This window comes from Pipistrellus kuhlii, unplaced genomic scaffold, assembly GCF_014108245.1.
Source record: "Pipistrellus kuhlii isolate mPipKuh1 unplaced genomic scaffold, mPipKuh1.p scaffold_m20_p_1, whole genome shotgun sequence".
Classification (NCBI taxonomy): domain Eukaryota; kingdom Metazoa; phylum Chordata; class Mammalia; order Chiroptera; family Vespertilionidae; genus Pipistrellus; species Pipistrellus kuhlii.
The window spans coordinates 20,442,107-20,461,733 of record NW_023425404.1 but is presented as its reverse complement, the minus strand read 5'-3'; the positions used below and the strand labels follow the sequence as shown (position 1 = coordinate 20,461,733).

The window sequence follows — 19,627 nt, the reverse complement described above, 5'->3', positions numbered from 1 at the left end:
CATGTTAGAGGTATCCACTTCTCTTCATCTTTACTGCTACCATCCCAGGCCATGTCACCTTCATCTCTTGCCTGGACTATTGTCATAGTCTCTTAGCTGGTCCCCTAGCATCCCTCCTTCTCCCTCCAATCCAACTTGTGGTTACACAACAGGTAACCCTTGTGGTCAGACTTGACCACTGCCGTGGACTATATTGCAAAATCCTGGCCCTGAAGAGCCAGGCCCCTAATTGACACCCATTCCCTTGCTTCCCATCTTATTCTTCTTTCCCACTGCAATCCAACTGCACTGGCCTTTAAGCTTCACAAACTTAACCAGTCACTTTCTCTCTCCCTCCTTGTTAAATGATCAAATCAAATATAAACATGTTCACATGTTTTCTTTGCCTGAAATCCTCCTCTGCCCACTTACCATCTACATACCTCTTGATTTAAGTCTCAATTTGGCACAACTTCCTTAGAAAGACCTTTCCTGACACCATCTCCCAATCAAAACTAGTCTCTAGTACACTTTTTTTTTTATTAAATTATTCTTTGTGTACATATTTTAACATCCCCCCCTCCCATACACACCCTCTCTCCCCAGAGTTTTATGTCCATTGGCTGTACTTAAATGCATGTATACAAGTCCTTCGATTGATCTATTATCTCCCCCAGATTTCCCTACCCTTCCCTCTGTAATTTGACAGTCTGCTTATTGTTTTACTGTCTCTATATCTATCTTTTGGTTCATCGGTTTATAATGTTCTTTATTATCCATAAATGAGTGAGGTCATGTGGTGTTTCTCTTTCATTGACTGGCTTATTTCACTCAGCATGATGTTCTCCAATTCCATCCAGGTTGCTGCAAATGATGAGAATTCCTTCTTTTTTATGGCAGCATAGTATTTCATTGTGTAGATGTACCATGGTTTTTTGATCCAATCATCTGCTGACGGGCACCTAGGCTGTTTCCAGATTCTAGCTATTGTAGATTGTGCTGCTATGAACATAGGGGTGCATATATCCTTTCTGATTGGTGTTTCTAGTTTCTTGGGATATATTCCTAAAAGTGGGGTTACTGAGTCAAATGGGAGTTCCATTTTCAGTTTTTTGAGGAAACTCCACACTGCTCTCCACAGTGGTTGCACCAGTCTGCATTCCCACCAGCAGTGCACGAGGGTTCCTTTTTCTCCACAACCTTGCCAACACTTGCCGTTTGTTGATTTGTCGATGTTGGCTATTCTGACAGGTGTGAGATGGTACCGCATTGTTGTTTTGATTTGCATCTCTCGAATAATTAGTGACTTTGAGCATGTTTTCATGTGCCTTTTGGCCTTCCTTCTGTCTTCTTTTGAGAATATTCTATTTAGGTCCATTGTCCATTTTTTAATTGGATCATTCATCTTCCTTTTATTTAGTTGTATAAAGCTGTCAGTAGATGTTGGAGATTAAACCTTTATCAGTGGTATCATTTGCAAATATGTTCTCCCACACCGTGGACTTTCTTGTTGTTTTGTTGATGGTTTCTTTTGCTGTAAAAAAGCTTTCTATTTTGATGTAGGCCCATTTGTTTATTTTCTCTTTAGCTTCCATTGCCCTAGGGGCAGTATCAGTGAAGAAGTTCTTTTGGCATACGTCTGAGATTTTGCTGCCTGTGGATGCTTCTAATATTTTTATGGTTTCCCGTCTGATGTTTAAGTCCTGTATCCATTTTGAGTTTATTTTTGTGTATGGCATAAGTTGGTGATCTAGTTTCATTCTTTTGCATGTATCTGTTCAATTTTCCCAACACCATTTATTGAAGAAACTGTCTTGACTCCATTGTATATTCGTGCCTCCTTTGTCAAATATTAATTGAGCATAGTGATTTGGGTTGATATCTGGGTTCTCGATTCTATTCTATTGATCTATATGTCTATTCTTGTGCCAGTACCAGGCTGTTTTGAGAACAGTGGCTTTGTAATACAGCTTGAAGTCTGATATTGAGATCCCTCCTACTTTACTCTTCTTTCTCAGGATTGCTGTGCCTATTCAGGGTCTTTTATTGTTCCAAATGAACTTTTGGAGAGTTCTTTCTAAGTCAGTGAAATATGCCCTTGGTATTTTAATGGGGAGTGCATTGAACCTATAGATTGCTTTAGGAAGTATGGACATTTTGATGATGTTGATTCTACCAATCCATGAACATGGTATGTTCTTCCATCTCTTTACATCTTCCTCTATCTCTTTCTTCAGTGTCGTGTAGTTTTCCACAAATAGGTCCTTTACTTCCTTAGTTAAATTTATTCCTAGATACCTTAATTTTTTTTTGGAGCGATGGTAAATGGAATTGCTTTTTTAGTCTCTGTTTCTGTAATTTCACTGTTGGTGTATAGAAATGCCATGGATTTCTTGGCATTAATTTTGTATCCTGCTACATTGCCAAATTCATTTATTAAGTCAATTAGTATTTTAATGGAGTCTTTTGGGTTTTTTATGTACAATAGCATGTCGTCTGCAAATAAGGATAACTTTACTTGGTTTTTTTTTCCAATTTGGATGCCTTTTATTTCCTCTACTTGTCTAATTGCAATGGCTAGTACTTCCAGTACTGTGTCAAAGAGGAGTGGTGATAGTGGGCATCCCTGTCTTGTTCCTGTTCTTAGAGGGAATGGTTTTAGTTTTTGTCCATTGAGTATGATCTTGGCTGTGGGTTTATCATATATAGCTTTTCTTATGTTGAGGTATGATCCTTGTACTCCCACCTTGTTGAGAGTTTTTATCAGGAAAGGGTGTTGGATTTTATCAAATGCTTTTTCTGCATCAATTGATATGACTATATGATTTTTATCTTTCAATTTGTTTATGTGATGTATCACTTTTATTGATTTGCGGATATTGTACCATCCTTGCAGTCCCTGAATAAATCCTACTTGGTCATGGTGTATGATCTTTGTGATGTTCTGCGAGAGCCGATTTGCTAGAATTTTGTTGAGGATTTTGGCATCTATGTTCATGAGGGATATTGGCCTGTAATTCTCTTTCATTGAGTTATCTTTATCTGGTTTTGGTATTAGGGTGATGCTGGCTTCATAGAAGGAGTTTGGAAGTGTTCCTTCCTCTTGAATTTTTTGGAATAGTCTGAGGAGGATAGGTTTTAGTTCTTCCTTGAATGTTTGGTAAAACTCTCCTGTGAAGCCACCTGGCCCTGGGCTTTTGTTTGCTGGAAGCTTTTTGATGACTGTTTCAATTTCTTCCCAAGTCACAGGACTATTGAGATTTTTAGATTCTTCCTGATTGAGTTTTGAAAGTTTGTATTTTTCTAGGAATATGTCCATTTCCTCCAGGTTGTTCAGTTTGTCGGAATAGAGTTGTTTGTAGTATTTTGTAACGATCCCTTGTATTTCGGCGGGATCTGTTGTTATTTCACCTCTTTCATTTCTGATTTTGTTTATTTGAGTACTCTCTCTTTGTTTTCTGTTAGCCTGGCTAGAAGTTCATCTATCTTGTTTATCCTTTCAAAGAGCCAGCTCTTGGTTTTGTTGATCTTATGTATTGTTTCTTTGGTCTCTATGTCGTTTATCTCCGCTCTGATTTTTGTTATTTCCTTCCTTCTGCTTACACTGGGCTTTTCTAACTCTTTGAGTTGTAGAGTTAGATAATTTGTTACCATTTTTTCTTGTTTTTTGTAATAGGCTTGTAGGGATATGAACTTCCCTCTCAAAACTGCTTTTGCTGTGTCCCATAGATTTTGGATTGTTGTGTTTTCATTGTCATTTGGTTCCAGGAGGCTTTTAAATTCTTCCTTGATTTCTCTGGTAACCCAGTCCTTGTTTAATAACATGCTGTTTAGTCTCCATGTATTTGATTTCTTTGGATTATTTTTATTGTAGTTAATTTCCAGTTTTATGCCACTATGATCTGAGAAGATGCTTGATATGATTTCTATCTTCTTGAATTTGAAGAGACTTTGCCTATGCCCCAAAATGTGGTCTATCTTTGAGAATGTCCCATGTGCACTTGAGAAGAATGTATATTGTGTGGCTTTGGGGTGGAATGTTCTGAAGAAGTCGATTAATTCCATCTGGTCTAGTGAGTCATTTAGGATTGATATTTCTTTGCTGATTTTTTGTTTAGATGATTTGTCCAAGGGTGACAGTGGGTATTAAAATCTCCTACTATGATTGTATTGCTATTAATCTCTCCCTTAATGTCCTCCAGCAGCTTTTTTATGTATTTGGGTGCTCCCATATTGGGTGCATATATATATTTACCAGGGTTATTTCTTCTTGCTCCCAGTCCCTAGTACACTTAACCATGGCACCCTCCCCTCTTTCCTCAAACTGCTTACACAATTTGTAATGATATATTTTATGTCAATTTTTTGAATGCCTGTCTTTCTACTAGATTCTAAGTTCCATGAGATCAGGGAACATATCTGCATACCTGCAAATACTTGTTAAATGATCAAATCAAATATAAATATTCTGATTCTTATTTAAAGTCACATAGCAATGAATAATAACTAGAGCAATGCTAGACATTGTCAGGAATATAAATAAGGACTGTGCTAGATTTTTTTTTTTTTAAGAATTGACAATTCTGCAATAAAATAAAATAAAATAAAATAAAATAAAATAAAATAAAATAAAATAAAATAAAATAAAATACAAAAATAGCAGATTTCCCTGCACTCTGGAAACTTGTGGATTTAAATCATAAGTATATATATTTTTTTAATCTTGTTTTCTGGGTGAGCTATATATATACATATATTTAAGTTTCATAGAATAGTAACAACAAAATATTTCCTGGGTTAAATACAGTCTTGGAATATGTGACTAAGCAAAAGCATAAATAATTTATATGCCATGACCAACATATGCAATGTTGACTTCTGGGAGGTACATTGCCTTCTACTATATCAACAACAGAATAAAAGACTGCTATCTTTCCTGTCTTTACAATATACCTATATCCTAATATTCTACAAAGAAATACATATAACTAGAGGCCCAGTGCATGGATTCGTGCACTGCTGGGGTCTTTCGGCCTGGCCTGTGGGGCCTGGGCCAAAACCAGCCTGGTACACAGGTTCGTCCAGGGCCTGTCCAGCTCATCTTGCCCAGTCCCAATCAGCAGGACTTCAGCAGCAACCTAACCTGCAAGCTGAAGCCTCTACTCCCTGGTGGTCAATGCACTTCATAGCAACTGGTCAAAGGGCCCAATGAACGGTTGGACACTTAGCATATTAGGCTTTTATTATATAGGATAGTGTGTGTGAATGTGTGTGTGTCAACACATAAACTTTGTGCCTTCCACAGTGATACTAATTATTATATAATTATATTGGCAACAATAGACAGACCATCACTGTGGGAGTTTGAAATATGCAAAAAAAAAATCTGTTAATTTATTCAAATGTGTTCAGCTGTCATCAAATTTAAAAATATGCCTCCATGTTTCATCTCCTTCAAGATCAAAGGTGTATTTTAAGTTTCTGTGTTTATTTGATGGCATTATTTTTCCATCTAAGCCAAAGTGGTTCAGAATGCAAGAGGTACTTCATATTTCTGAAATTCTAGTGGTAGGAATAATATCAATTTTGTTATAGAAAAATTTCAAAACAAACCAAAAATGTTCAACAATTCAAAATAACTACTTTTAATAGTTGGTATTTTGTGCATAAGAAAATGGATTTTTTTAAAAACACTGGTCAGAATCATTAGAAGAAAAATATGACTGCAATAGTGGCTTATAGAACTCATAGTCTCAAAATACAACAAAAAAAAACCTTAACCTAAATAGAGATAATGATGGGGTTTTTTTACTGGATTTTGTTACAATAGAATTTCTTAAAATACCTGAAGCCATAAGACACCCACTAATTATATAATCTTGGATAAAAGCTAAATCAGTCATAATGTGTTTATCAAGGGAAAAAGTATTGCATATTTAATGATTCAGCATCATTTTTCAATCCTGTGAATAAACAAACCTTGTTTTTACAAATGAATGTGTCTGTTCTGAAAGGATTATGTATTTTCTTTGAAGTTAACCTTTTGAGGCAATCAAGCACTAATGACAAGATAACTATGAAGAATTTCAATTAAAAGACTAGTCTAACCTGCACACCCACTAGAAAAACAAGCAAGGCTTTTCTAAATACATTTACTATCCAATTAATTTTCTGAAGCTTTGGTTCTCCCCCAACCCCGTTTTTTTTTTTGGTTTTTTTGTGTGGTTTTGTTTTTTAATTTCTACTATCTATGCACTAGGAGCTACAGACCACAAATTCAATTCATTTCTCTCCTTTGGTTAGACTTCACTGGGCCAGTTACAAAAAGAGGCTGATATTTCTGCCTTCCTCAGCTTCTCCTAGCTTTGCCACTTACTGAGGTGAGGAGAACTGATATTTCTTTGGCCATAAGTAATAGACTTTTGTTGCATAGAGAAGGGGGGTGCCTGTCTGTTTTGCTTTTCGGTTTTTGTGTGTTTCTTTTTCTTCAATCTTGATAAGGTGAATCCAAATGCTTTTTAAGCTCAGATCCACCAGTTTATGAAAATCTCAACTCCTAATTCTTTGCTTTCCTCAGGTTAAGAAAACAAAAGAAAAAGAAAACCTGCCCATCCTTACTTATCTTACGTAGAGAAAACAGAAAAAGATGAATATTAATTAAGCCCTTACTATGATGAGGCAAAGGGCAAGATCTGCTCATTTGTGGCTTTGCTGAGTTTTTCCAGCAACCTTGAAAGATAGTTATTATAATCCTGGAGAGTCTTAGTGTCCCACTGTAGGTAAAGGCTCAAGCCCGGACAGAAGTCTGTGTCATAAAGATGGGAATGCCTTTGCTATTATATGTTGAAAACACTATTCTTTGAACTTGGAAATGGCCCCATAGAGTTCCAGAAAGATTACCAGTTACCTTGGCTATTGTTGCTCAAGTAGAGAGAAAGATTGCTTTAGGAATGAATAGGATAATGTCTTTCCTCGTCTAATTCTTTCTTTGGTCCATCATATGTATATATACTAGCTGCATTTGATGTCAGTTACAGATGTATTTCATGCCCTAAGATGAGCCAGTATAGTGAATGGGCATAAATTCACTCACTCCGCACAAACCACTTACAGAGGGTACAAAAGAAGCACATGGCAACATACAGGTAGTTCAGTTAGTTAAGAGTGTCATCTTAATATGCCATGGTTGTAGGTTCAATCCCTGGCCAGGTCACAATAAAAAGCAACAAAAGCCGAAACCGGTTTGGCTCAGCGGTAGAGCGTCAGTCTGCAGATTTAAAGGTCCCAGGTTCAATTCCGGTCAAGGGCACGTACGTTGGTTGTGGGCACATCCCTGGTGGGGGGTGTGCAAGAGGCAGCTGGTCGATGTTTCTCTTTCATCGACGTTTCTAGCTCTCTATCTCTCTTCCTTCCTCTCTGTAAAAAATCAATAAAATATATTTTTTTTAAAAAGAAGCAATAAAATAAGTGGAACAACAAATAACTCTCTCTCCCTCTCCCCCTTTCTCTCCTTCTCCCTTTTTCTCTCCTTCTCCTTACCATTTCTCTCTAAAAAGTAATAAATGATCGGGAACTGAACCTGCAACCTTGGCATATTGAGATAACACTCTTAACCAACTGAACTTTCTTGAGGGTGCCATGTATTTCTTTTATACCCTCCATATGTGCTGTGTGCAGAGTGAGTGAATTAATTTATACCCATGTAAAAGATAATTACATCATACTACCATTGACAAAAAATGAGGAAATACCAAAGAAATTAAGTCTGTTTGAAGCCATTTTGTTCTGGCCATTTGAGTTGCAGTTGACTTGTGAGAAGTATAAGAGAAGGAATTTACAGGCCATTGGAAACCCGGGACTGGAACACACAGAGGACAGAGCCAGCACAGAGGATGAATGTGCTCTGAAGAGGAGGGTGAAGATGTAAGAAAGACGGCTGAAGATTGAACTCGGATGATGGATGACTATTCACTCTTCAGAAGGGAGAAGAAGAGAAGGAGAAGGGATGGATGGGGAGAAGAGGAGAGGCAAAAGGGAACAGAAAGAGAACCCAGGGGAAAGGGCAGGAGGAAGTGCAGGCATGAAATCCAAAAGGTGAACATGGAGATGGAGAGGGTAGGGGAGCACAGTCTCAAATCCTATGAACCCAGGAAAATACGAACAAATAAAAGGCCTTTAGATTCACAAGAATGCTCACTTGTATGTAACCCTTTAGGGAGCTTCAACATCAGTTGAAAACAGATACAAAAGGAAATGGTGACCAAGAAGTAAAGGCATCAATTACAGATGGTGCATTCAAAGATTTAAAAGTCTAAATGATGACAATAACTAACAGCACTGATACTGATACTGTTTCTTATAATATATACCAGATACTGTTCTTAGCACTTTACACATATTACCTCTCCAACACCATAAACTAGGTACTATTATTAGTTGTATTTTATAGAGGAGAAAACTAGGTACAGATACATAAGTCACAGAGCTAGTAAACATCAGAGCCAGGACTCTAGTGCAAACTTCCAGAACCTATGGCTCTTAACCAATGTGTACACTGCTCTCACATTTTTTAAGGTATCATTATTATCGTTGTGTTCATTATGCACCCCCAGTGCTTAGATCAGTGTTTAGCACACAGTAGGCACTCAATATTATTTTTATTGAATTAATGAATGATTAATTAGAAAGAGGATGAGGATCAAGCAAAAGAATGAAAGTTGTTTTTAAGGGACTTCACTCTGGGATTATTTAAGTTTCATTGAAAAACTCCTCTATTTTCTCAATGCTATAACTATATATGTGAAAACAAACTCGTTGTGTTTTAATTTGCCCCCTAACCCCCCCCCCCAAAAAAAAAGACTTCTAGAGAAAAATCAGGATAAAGGTTAACTTTCCTCCTCAATCCAAGTGAGTTGATTTTTTTAAGTTAAACTCGGTGATCTGAGGCTGGCTCTACAATCTCTAAATTGCCAAAATCCATTTTCCCTCTTCCACTGAATACAGAATAGGACTGTAAGCTACTCCTCAAGGCAAAACACTCAAAAGATACTAAGAAACAATTCTCAATGATAAAACTTGCCATCAGTAACTCCTAACTGCAAAATTGTTTTAAAATTAATTTAAATGGAATATACAAACTTCTAAACAGTTCTTTCTTAAAAGCTCATAAAATAGTTGAGCTTTTAAGCCCTTGGAGATGTGAACAAAAGTGATGGTAACTATTTCAGTTACCGTATTTTTCGGACCATAAGACGCACTTTTTTTCCCCCAGAAGTGGGGGGAAAAAGTCCCTGCATCTTATGGTCTAAATATAGCCTACACATATACTTTAAAAAAAATTTTTTTTTACTTGCCTGGCTCTGTGTGGTCTCTGTGTGCTTGCCCGGCTCTAAAATGGTTCTAAATGCTGCTGTTTACTTTACAGGGTTGATTACATGTGTTTATGACTATGATGTTGGGTTTTAATGCACATAAAATATTTTAGGACACTATTTGTTTCAGAATCTTTTTTTCTTCATTTCCCTTCTCTAAAAACTGGTGCGTCTTATGGTCCGGAGCGTCTTATGGTCCGAAAAATACGGTATATATCAAGTTGGAATAACATATTTACCTCCCAATGCAATTTCCATTTTCAAATGTACACATTGATTAAGTATCTTAAAATATGCAATTAATTATACAAGCTTACTTAACAAATTTAATCAGCATTATTTTTTTTGGGGGGGGGGATCAATGATAGCTTGTTTAATATAGAAGACATAATAAAAAAAAGCATTTATTCAGCTAGTACTAAGTGCTATGTGCTCTTCATGGTGGAGGATATAATGAATGTGTACGGTATGACCCATATCCTTACAGAGCTTAGTTCATATAGGGACATTGTCATGACTTCCCAGTTCTATGTCACTATCTTTAGAAATTGCTATGATTGTGTACTTTAGCTCAGATCTCAAATCACATATTTTGTGAAGTCAATAGGACTTCTCTCATGGGACTAGACCCCAAGAAAGGTAGAAATTCTTTACAACAAATTTTCAAATAGCTTTTCAACCACTCTTTCTAAATTACTCTGCTCTTTACTTAATTTTCCTACCTTTTTTCATGTGAAAACTTATATCACAAAACTTTCAAGAATTATATAAAGATATCTCTTTATTTTAAGAGTAATTATATACAATAAAATACTAAAATAACATCTACAATACACACTGATTTATGAGGCTATATTATTTTTATTGCCCTCATTCGATCAAATAATTTTTTTAAATATATTTTATTGATTTTATACGAAAGGAAGGGAGAGAGATAGAGAGTTAGAAACATCGATGAGAGAGAGTCATCTATCAGCTGCCTCTTGCACACCCCCTACTGGGGATGGGCCTGCAACCAAGGTACATGCCCTTGACCGGAATCGAACCCAGGACCCTTCAGTCCCCAAGCCGACGCTCTATCCATTGAGCCAAACCGGTCCCAGCCGATCAAATAATTTTTAAGACTAAACCTTTCCAATATTAACTTCTACATTGCATTAAATAAGAATACTTAAATAATTGTTTTTATTCATTACTCAATGATGAAAAGGAGTCATGCCATACATTATTAAGTCAGAGTATTTTGTGGAATATAGTGAGGATTTTTTTCAACTTTATTAAGTACAATTGAGAAATAAAAATTGTATAGGTATATTTAAAGTATACGACTTGATGGTTTGATGAAGTGATTTGTGAAATGATTACCACAATCAAGCTAATTATTTTATCCAGTAACTCCCATAGTTATCATTTTCATTCCTTTTGGAATGAAAAAAAAAATGTATGACAAGAACATAAGATGGAATTTTTTTAAATTCTACTCTGCTATTTGTAAAGGAAACTGTTTTATAAATATCTATTTTCTACAGCACATCAAGACTACTTCCTTTAACCTTAGTTTCTACAACAATTATCACTGGTTTTTGGCTGTGACTTGTTACTTACGTTTATTTGTTTTCACTACATAGTTATTTTATTCATAAAGTTACTATATGGCATATTTTAATTTTCCCATTAAAACTAATTTTGTTTAGGACATTACAAAACATATCTCAATATGTGGTTTCTAATCCTCCCAAAAAGAAAAAAAAAATCTTATAATTAAGATAGAGACTTGCTGTTAATAGGAAATAACACCTCTTAAAGTAAGATTACCTCCAATCATATTTTTGGAGTAGTTAAGTTTGGAGAATATTTGTTTTAGCTCTATATTTTATTTTACAAGTTTGGGTAATATCAAAATACTAGAATCATATCCTAGGCAAGGAACCATAAATCTGTGAACTATCTGTCCATAAAAACACGGTACTGTCCTGAACTGATTCCTTCACCAATTTTATATAAATTGTATCAAGACATATGCTAGGGAACAAATTTTATTAAGATTTTTATATGTATATTCATCTCTCCAGAATGAACATTATTTATGTGACATTTTCTTTATATTTTATATATATCACCATCATCTGCTAAAGTAAATCTTTCGCTAATCTAAAATTTATTTAAAGTTATTCTTTTACATAAATTGTTTTTATTATTCCCCACTCATTTAGTCACAAAACATTGGTCACCATCAACTAAAATAAGATTGTTATCATTAAAAGAAATAAATACCTTTCTTTGTTTTGCTTTCCTATGTGTTATATTTTAAACATTTTCTTCCAAGAGTAACAACTAATGACATTGATTTTAACCACCCATCAAACTTGAGAGGGGAAAAAAGAAAGAAAACAGAAAAAGAAAATAAATAGTAAGTACTTGGTTCACCTGTGACAGAACCTATAGTGACCTCTTGTGGTAAATCCTAACTACAGAGCTTTGGAGAATAATAATACATATAACCTTTTCCTAGGCCAGACACTGGAGAATGTGGAAGCATTGTTTGTCCATGCTAGCAAACAGCTAACTATTGTTAACAATGAAAGTCAGAGATAAATATTGACCAAACTAAAGGATTTCTTTTGAGAAATCTAACCATTCACTGACAAAATACTCATAGCTGCTCCCCTCTATCAAAAAATATTGTCTATGTTTCTGTTACTAGGGCAGTTAAAAGATGGCTAGGTACATAGATTTTGTACATACCCTATTCTGGAATCAAGCAAAACGTAGACAACAGTGAATGTCTTCAATTCTAGTGAAGACAACAGTGTCCTGGGATAACCAGCTCTCTAGTCAGGAAAGTGCTGCATTTGTTATATAATGCAGCATGGGTTCTAAAGCAAGAGACAATCCTCTGGCTCGTTTGTGTGTATTATTTAGGAAGCTGTCAGTATAATTTCGACCTCTATGATGTCTTCATAGTGGGGAGGTACATTATAATACCTGAATAAACCAATGCTTCTAAGATACTTTATTGTTTTAGCAATATTCCCAAAATAGTGGTTTAGATATTAAAGAAAATCTTCCAAGAAAAATATCAAGAAATTTATACCCAAAATACCCATTTTTTTCACCATTATTTTAAAGTGTATAATATCTAATACTTAAAAGTTATTATTCCGTTTTTGGTTTAGGTTTTAAATCACTAGTTTCTCTCTCTCCTCTCCCACAGGTTCTCCTTTAAGATCTCAGTCTTTACAAATATTAATTACAGTACAAAAATAACTGTGGATGTTCCTATAAGAAATCACTGCATATAGAAATGGCTGTGCAAACTGGGTACCTCTAGAAAGGTCGAAATTGAGTATCTTGAACTTCTCTTGAAAGTTAAGTGGTTCATAACATACTGCCACTTCTGCCTACTTTCCTGAGTCCATTTTTTTTTCTCTAAAGAGAAAAACATTTCTAGTTTTCCATAATGTTTAAAATATTAAAGAGTAATACTTAATTTGTAATAAAAATACATTATTTTCAAAGTTATAATTTTTCGAAATGGCAACCTAGTTTACCATCACCCAAAATAACCACTTCTGCTGACTTCTCAAGGAATCAGACAACGTCTGAATAGCATGTGCTGCCAAAGATATAACCAAATAAAGTCCTTAGAAATGTTTTATTTTGTTTTATAATTTAAAATTCCCACTCAATAGTCCTGAAAACTGTTGTTTTATTTCCCTTTGCCCAGGATCTTGCAGCTCCTTACAGCCTAATATATATTGATGAGTAGCTTGCATAAATAATTGAAATTAAAATAATGGAAGATAGCCTAATAGTGTTCCAGTCACAGATTTGGTCAATAGTACTTTGGGGCAGAGACTTTCTATGGTGTTATGAACTCACCATGTAGTTCCTAAACTTTCCCTACCTACCAAGTTATTCCTGCAGGCGCAAAAAGAAAAAAAAAAGTATCTAAACCTTGCTTTTTATGCTTTTGACCTTTACAACTTCTTGGAGTAATAATGTTCTCTCTCTACCTACTGGAATCACATGCCAAGAATTAGTGTAATTCCTTTTATTCATCTAAAATGATCTTGCCTTTTATCTTTAAACTGAAAGAAGTTGTTTCAGTATATTTCTAATATTTTGGTATTTGTCTATAAAATGCGTGCATGTGTGCATGTGTGTCCATCCTACTCAATGGCCCTCATTATTTTATTTTACAGACTTTGAATCACCAGTAATAATTTGAAATGCCTTCCCATAACGGACTGAGTTAACTAAATAAGGGAAATAAAAACCCCTCATCAGGTGTGAAACAACAGCAAATAGGCTACAGTGCTACTCTAGGGCACAGAATATAGCAACATTATTCTGGGAAATTGCAACTGAGGAGTTTGAAATTTTACTAGGAACTCCTCACATTTAAAAAGTATACCCAAATATACCAGGCTCCTTGCTCTTTGGTTCTGCGTTATCAAGAAGTTCTCTGATGGATTTCTAATTGGCTGAGATTTCAGCTCATTAGTGATATCCATGGACAAATAAGCCTGTTTTGTTTTTGCTTTGTATCTGTTTCCCTTTCATGTCTAATCTCTCTTCCTCTGTCCCTCCCCATTCCCTCCTTCCTCTCACTCTCTTCCTCTCACCCTACTTCCCTCTGTATTTCTGTTACTTTCTACATTTCTGGGTTTGTGAAAAAGAGAGGGTTTTCTTCTGCATCTATCTTTGTATCTAGGTGGATGCTGGTCCATATGTTTCTCTATGTGCATCTCTATGTGTATGTTTCTATTTCATCTGACTCTCGCTAAAAGATCTGATCTTTTTATAAGAAAGAAACGCACCAGAAAGAGAAGCATTTCATGGGGTAAAGGTAAACAGACAATCCCAGGCTATCTCTCCAGTTCTTAAATATCAATATATTGGGAGTACTGCCTCCTTTTCTTTTCTTTTCTCTTCTTTTCTTTTCCTTTTTTTCACTAAAACTCTACCAACACTTCACTTTCAATGTTGTTAATTTAAAGCAAGCATGTCAAACTCAAAGGCTAACATGAGCCAAATAAACAAGGTTTAAGTTTATATGGGCTGCAAAAGAACAAAATCTTCAAATTTCATAGAAATGTAGGTTTATTTTGAAAAGTATAGCATTAAAAAAAAAAAAAAAAAAAAAAGAGCAATGATAGCCCTAATCGGTTTTACTCAGTGGATAGAGCATCAGCCCTTGGACTGAAGGTTCCCAGGTTCAATTCCAGTCAAGGGCCTGGAGTCAACTGATCAATGTTTCTCTCTCAACGATGTTTCTAACTCTCTATTCCTCTCCCTTCCTCTCTGTAAAAAAAAAAAAAAACAATTAAAAAAAAAAATATATATATATATATATATATATATTTAAGCACTGATAAAAATTGTTTTCTACCTGACACTCAGCATCTCTTCTCTGCTACTATCTTTCCTACTTCGGGGAAAATCTTGTTCACAGATTTTTAATTACTTTCAAAATCTACCCAAAGTGAATGTTAGTAATTCTGGATCTGACAGGAGACTTATTTCCTTTCAAATTGTAAATAACTGCTCACACCATTACATTGGCTGGGCCGCAAACATATTCATGTGGGCCACATGTGACCCGCAGGCCACGAGTTTGACATGCTTGATTTAGATAACAGTGAAATCACTGTGACAAACTCAATATGTGAGAATTCTGAAGAGCATTTTCTTCATTAATCTCAATTAAACAACTTCTCAGCATGAATTTATTTCTCTGCCAAGTTATATAGAAATGACAACTATGGGATACTCTCACATGAATATGTAGACCAATTTAATACTGTCATCCTTATTTTCCAGGGTTCTTCCTATATAAGCGGTCCTGAGACTTTCCAGTTCTTATTACATACACATGTGCATATACTAACTTTAAGTATCTAACACATTTCAAACAAAGCTCAGAGCTTTTGAGTTGTGGTATGAAAAGTTATCCATAAGCAATTAGAGATGGTATGTAAAATGCCAAAACAGATAAATTTTCATTTGTACTAGGTGTTTTCCATAACAAGAACCATTGAACCAATGAAGCATTATAATCATGACATGTGGAAAAGATAGAATAGTCACACGTTTAGATGGAAGAAGTAAAATGGAGGCAACAGAAGCAGATGTTTCTAAGCCACACAAGGTAAGTCTCAATTTCGTGGTATTTCTGAAATAAAATGTAATTTAAAAGCCTGCTCATAGTTCCAGTCTGTATACAAAGTTTCAAAGATGCTGTATTAGTAAACTTCAGTCCAAGAACTGTGACCTTCTGGTTACCCTATAGAGCCCATGGTTTTATTCTTTATTCTGAAAAGTTCTTTCACAGACCAAACTACAAGGAGGTGAAATAACTCAAGAGGATGAGAAAGCTGAAATAACACTCATGTGTCTTAAATAACTGATTCTAATAACCTTTAAATTTCCCCAACTGGTTGTTTTAACAGTAATATCCCCTTGTACTTGAGGTGAGTAATATGAATACAAAAAAAGTAGTAGACAAACATAGAAATTGCCTACCATTGTAAATTTATATTTTATATCATCACAGAAAACAATAACACATTTGAAATTACACTGGAATGGCTAAAAAATAGTATAGGTTTCTTAAATTAGATCAGGCCAATCAGCTTCTTTCTTTCTTTTTTCCAACCCAGAAAGTCTACTTTAGACTTGTATAGTACCAGGTACTGACCACAGTGGGAGAAATAAAGTCATTCGTCAGAACTTTATGAAAAATAGCTTGGGACAGTTAAATATATATAGTCCCAAAATCAGGAGAAAAATGTGCAAGCCTAGTTTTAGAAGGGATCCTAATATAAGAGTTAATATAATATATTCTACCAATTCAGGGAAAGCATAATTATAGTTGAGTGTCCTTTGGTCTTACCCACTAGGCAGGGAACTTCTTCAGAACTGAAGTGTCTTAATCATTTCTTAATCCAAAGGACCTCACAGAGTGTCTGTTGTATAAGGCACCCAAAAATATATTGTTTTAATGAATGAGCAAAGGAATGAATAAACACTTATGGAAATACAGAGAGTATTTCAATTGTTTTGGTCTAAGCTTTATACTAATCAATATGCAGAAATTTCCCTCTCATAATTCTGCAAGCAAGGGATCTCAAAATAAAATACAGGCCTCAAAAGGGGGAGGGGAGGACACTTTAAAAGATACTTTACATATCTTCCCGATAAAAATTTGAAAATTATGTAAAAGAATTAAAAACAAGTAGAAGATGTAGAGATATCAGTAAAATGCAAAGTTTACAAGATCTTAAAATATGAAAAATATAAGAATCATCATTCACCAACACCGTGGAGGCAATAAGTGCATAAATGGTGATATTTTGTCGACACTAAGGTGACACTTTAAGGTAAGCAAACCATCACATCGGTAGCAAGGTAAAATGTCGTTTTTAAAATTCTTTCTCCAATTATTGTAAAAGCACAGTTTTTTAGTTTCCCTTCTACATTGCTCCTGTTTTAGTCAAATCAAATACCATATGAATCATTATAGGTCAATGCACAATTAAAAACAAGAAAAGAAAGAAACTTTCAACACAATGTGACCATGGTAACTGTCTTCCCACTTTTCAAATACTCTCTTCATGAGGTTCAACTTCAATTACTCCCCCTCGCCCAAGGCTCCTCTCAGCGGAACCCACTGGGCCCAAAATCCAGAGACTGAATCTTATCAAGTAGCCACTTTTGCAGCCATTCCCAACTTGAGGGAAACCCTGGCACTGAGATTAACTAAACTCTTCTACTTCCTTCAGTCTCTGCAGCCTACTTGGGTGCCAGAGGGAGGTGTGGAAAGAGGATGAACAAGAAAACATCCCTCACCAAACTGAAACTCAACTCTATTCTCTAGACGTGTCTACACCCTACCAGCTCCCCCTTAGCTCCCTCCGATTCCTGGTTCTGGACAGGTCGGGGGGGGGGGGGTGTGCACACGTTGAGAGGAGGGTATGCAACTAACTTTCCACCACCACCACCACCACCTCATTCCTGCCCCCACCCCAAATCAGGTCCGGCTCTTAACTGAAGCCACCAGGTAGGGTTGCCTGCATCCCCCACCCCTCCCTCCGGGAGAGGGATGGGATGGGGAGGATGGGGGGCGCGCATAGGCAGGACAGCAGTGGGGTGTTTTTGAACTGCAACTCCTCTTACCGCTGGAGCGTCTGACGATGTTCTCCAAAAACGTGTTCTGCGGTGCCACCAGCCCTCTCTTGCCCCCCGGCATCCTGGGTCTGGAGAGCGGCGGCCAGGATCCGCGGCGGGGGAGGGGGGGATGCAGGAGGAGGAGGAGGAGAAGGTAGAGGAAGAGGAGGAAAAGGTGGAAGAGGAGACGATGGAGCCGCCGAAAGAAGAGGGGGCGCGGCGGCGGCGGCGGGGTCCCCAGACTGTGTCTCCAGCCCGACCCGGATGAGCAGCTCTGGGGAGGAGGACCAGGCAGTTCATGGTAGTAGCGCTCCCCCGGCCGCTGCTGCCCAGACTGTGGCGGTGCCGCACACGGGGCTCGGGAACTGCAGGCTCCTCCGCGGGGCACAGTGCGCCTGCGCCGCCCCCGCTGTCGCTGTCCCGCTCCCGCCGGTGCTGATGCTCAGGCTGCTGCCGAGGCTGCTGCCGCCGCCGCGGTGGCCGCCGGCGCCCAGGCGCGGGCTCACCATGTCTCCCCCTGCCCCGCGCCCCGGGGCGGGGGAGCGGGAAGAGCCAGCTCCAGCGCCTCTCTTCCAGTCCCTCTTGGCCAGACGCAGACCCCTTCGCTGCGCCTTCCTCTCTCTCCCCTGGCCCCGGTCCACCGTCCCCGCAGCTGGATCAACTTCGGCCGGGCTGCGCGCCTCGGGTCCGCTCCTCTCTCCCTGGAGATCGAGGCAAAAACTCGCCGTCCAGGGACCGCGCGGAGAGGGAAAAGGAAGCAGGAGAAGCAAGGCAGGAGCCAGAGAGGGCAGTGGGCAATCGCAGGGATCACATCTCGGCTTCTCCCCGCCGCTGGGGTCTCCCGCCCCAACGCGTCTGTCAGTCTGCGGGGTTGGAGGTGCTCTGGCTCCGCAGAGGCTGAGCGCTGAGCAGGGACTGACTGGGCGGCGCGCGGGGACGCAGAGCTGCCACCTGACGCTGCTGCACCCCCTCCCCCCTGTCGGGCTTCGGCTCGCGGAGCTCTACGCCGGAGCTTCCAGCGCCCGCCCTCCCCCGCGGCGGAGCGGAGCCAGCAGGGCCAGCACGCCAATGGCCCCTGCGCCCAGGCTGGGCTGGCGCCGGGAGCTGAGCCGCACAGCACAGGGGAGCTTCCGGGTGCTGCGGAGCGCTGGAGCGCGTGGCGAGCCCGGCCACCGCTGCGAAGTTGCTGAAAAGATTGCACTTAAGGCCAGGAGTAGGGAATGAGGTGAATAATTCACACCACTGAGGGAGGGAGGGCAGCGTTTGCAGTGGAAGCCAGTGAGGAGCGGTGGGAGCAAAGTTGAGCGGGGCTGGGAGTGCCCACAGGATTCGTCTCTAACAACCCTCTATCTGCAGGTTCCTGGGGGACAGAAGTACAACCCTTAGAAACAGAGTCCCAAAGACAGAATCTCCTACGGAGAGGGGGAAATGGCCTGAGTGAGCCTGCCGGGGCATCTCCTTTTATCCCAGACAGTGGTTCTCAAAGTGGCCCCACCTGGTAGCACCTCCCAAGAACTTGTTAGAAATGCAAATGATGGGGCTCTGTCTACTACCCCAGAGAAGGAACTAGGGGCAGGGGCCAACCATCTGTTTCAATAAGCCTTCCAGGTAAATATTGTCTGCTCATGTCTGGGGAGCACTGATGGGAGGCTTCCTCTCTGACTGGACCTGTTGAGAACTGACGATTGCATAAGGGTCACAAAGGGGCGGGGGGGGGGGGGGGGGAGAAGGGGGCAAAATGTGCACTGAGGCGGGGTCAGAGGCTGCTGGTGCAGGAAAGTATGAAACAGTGAAGGCAAACGGAACATTGGGCAGGGTGTCCCCTCTCCTGGGGTCAGAATATGCTAGGTAATGCCTGTTAGAAATGGTCAAGGCTACGTTGCCCAGAAGCACAGGGAATCCCCAGGAGGGGATCCAAGGAAATGTCTCCTGCTCCGTGTTAGACCACAGCCTGAAGGAAAAGAAGGGAGAGGCGGTGTCTGACTTTGGGACCCCCTAGATTACCAGCCACAGGGCTCCAGTTACCATCACTCTGTCTCCTGAGCACCCTAAAGTGAGGGCCCTCGCCTATGGCTGAGGCATATAGGCATAACCCGAATGCCGGC

At 38.8% G+C, this 19,627-nt stretch overlaps 1 protein-coding gene across 1 annotated transcript in view; it reads right to left on the bottom strand.

The window, feature by feature from the left end:
* Nucleotides 1-18,537, bottom strand: part of KCNH5 (potassium voltage-gated channel subfamily H member 5) — a 252,358-nt gene extending 233,821 nt beyond the window's left edge. Inside the window, exon 1 of the mRNA XM_036434639.2 lies at nucleotides 17,532-18,537. Coding sequence (XP_036290532.1) covers nucleotides 17,532-17,604 — 73 coding nt within the window. The 5' untranslated portion in view covers nucleotides 17,605-18,537. The remainder of the gene's footprint in view (nucleotides 1-17,531) is intronic.
* Nucleotides 18,538-19,627: the final 1,090 nt, after the last annotated feature.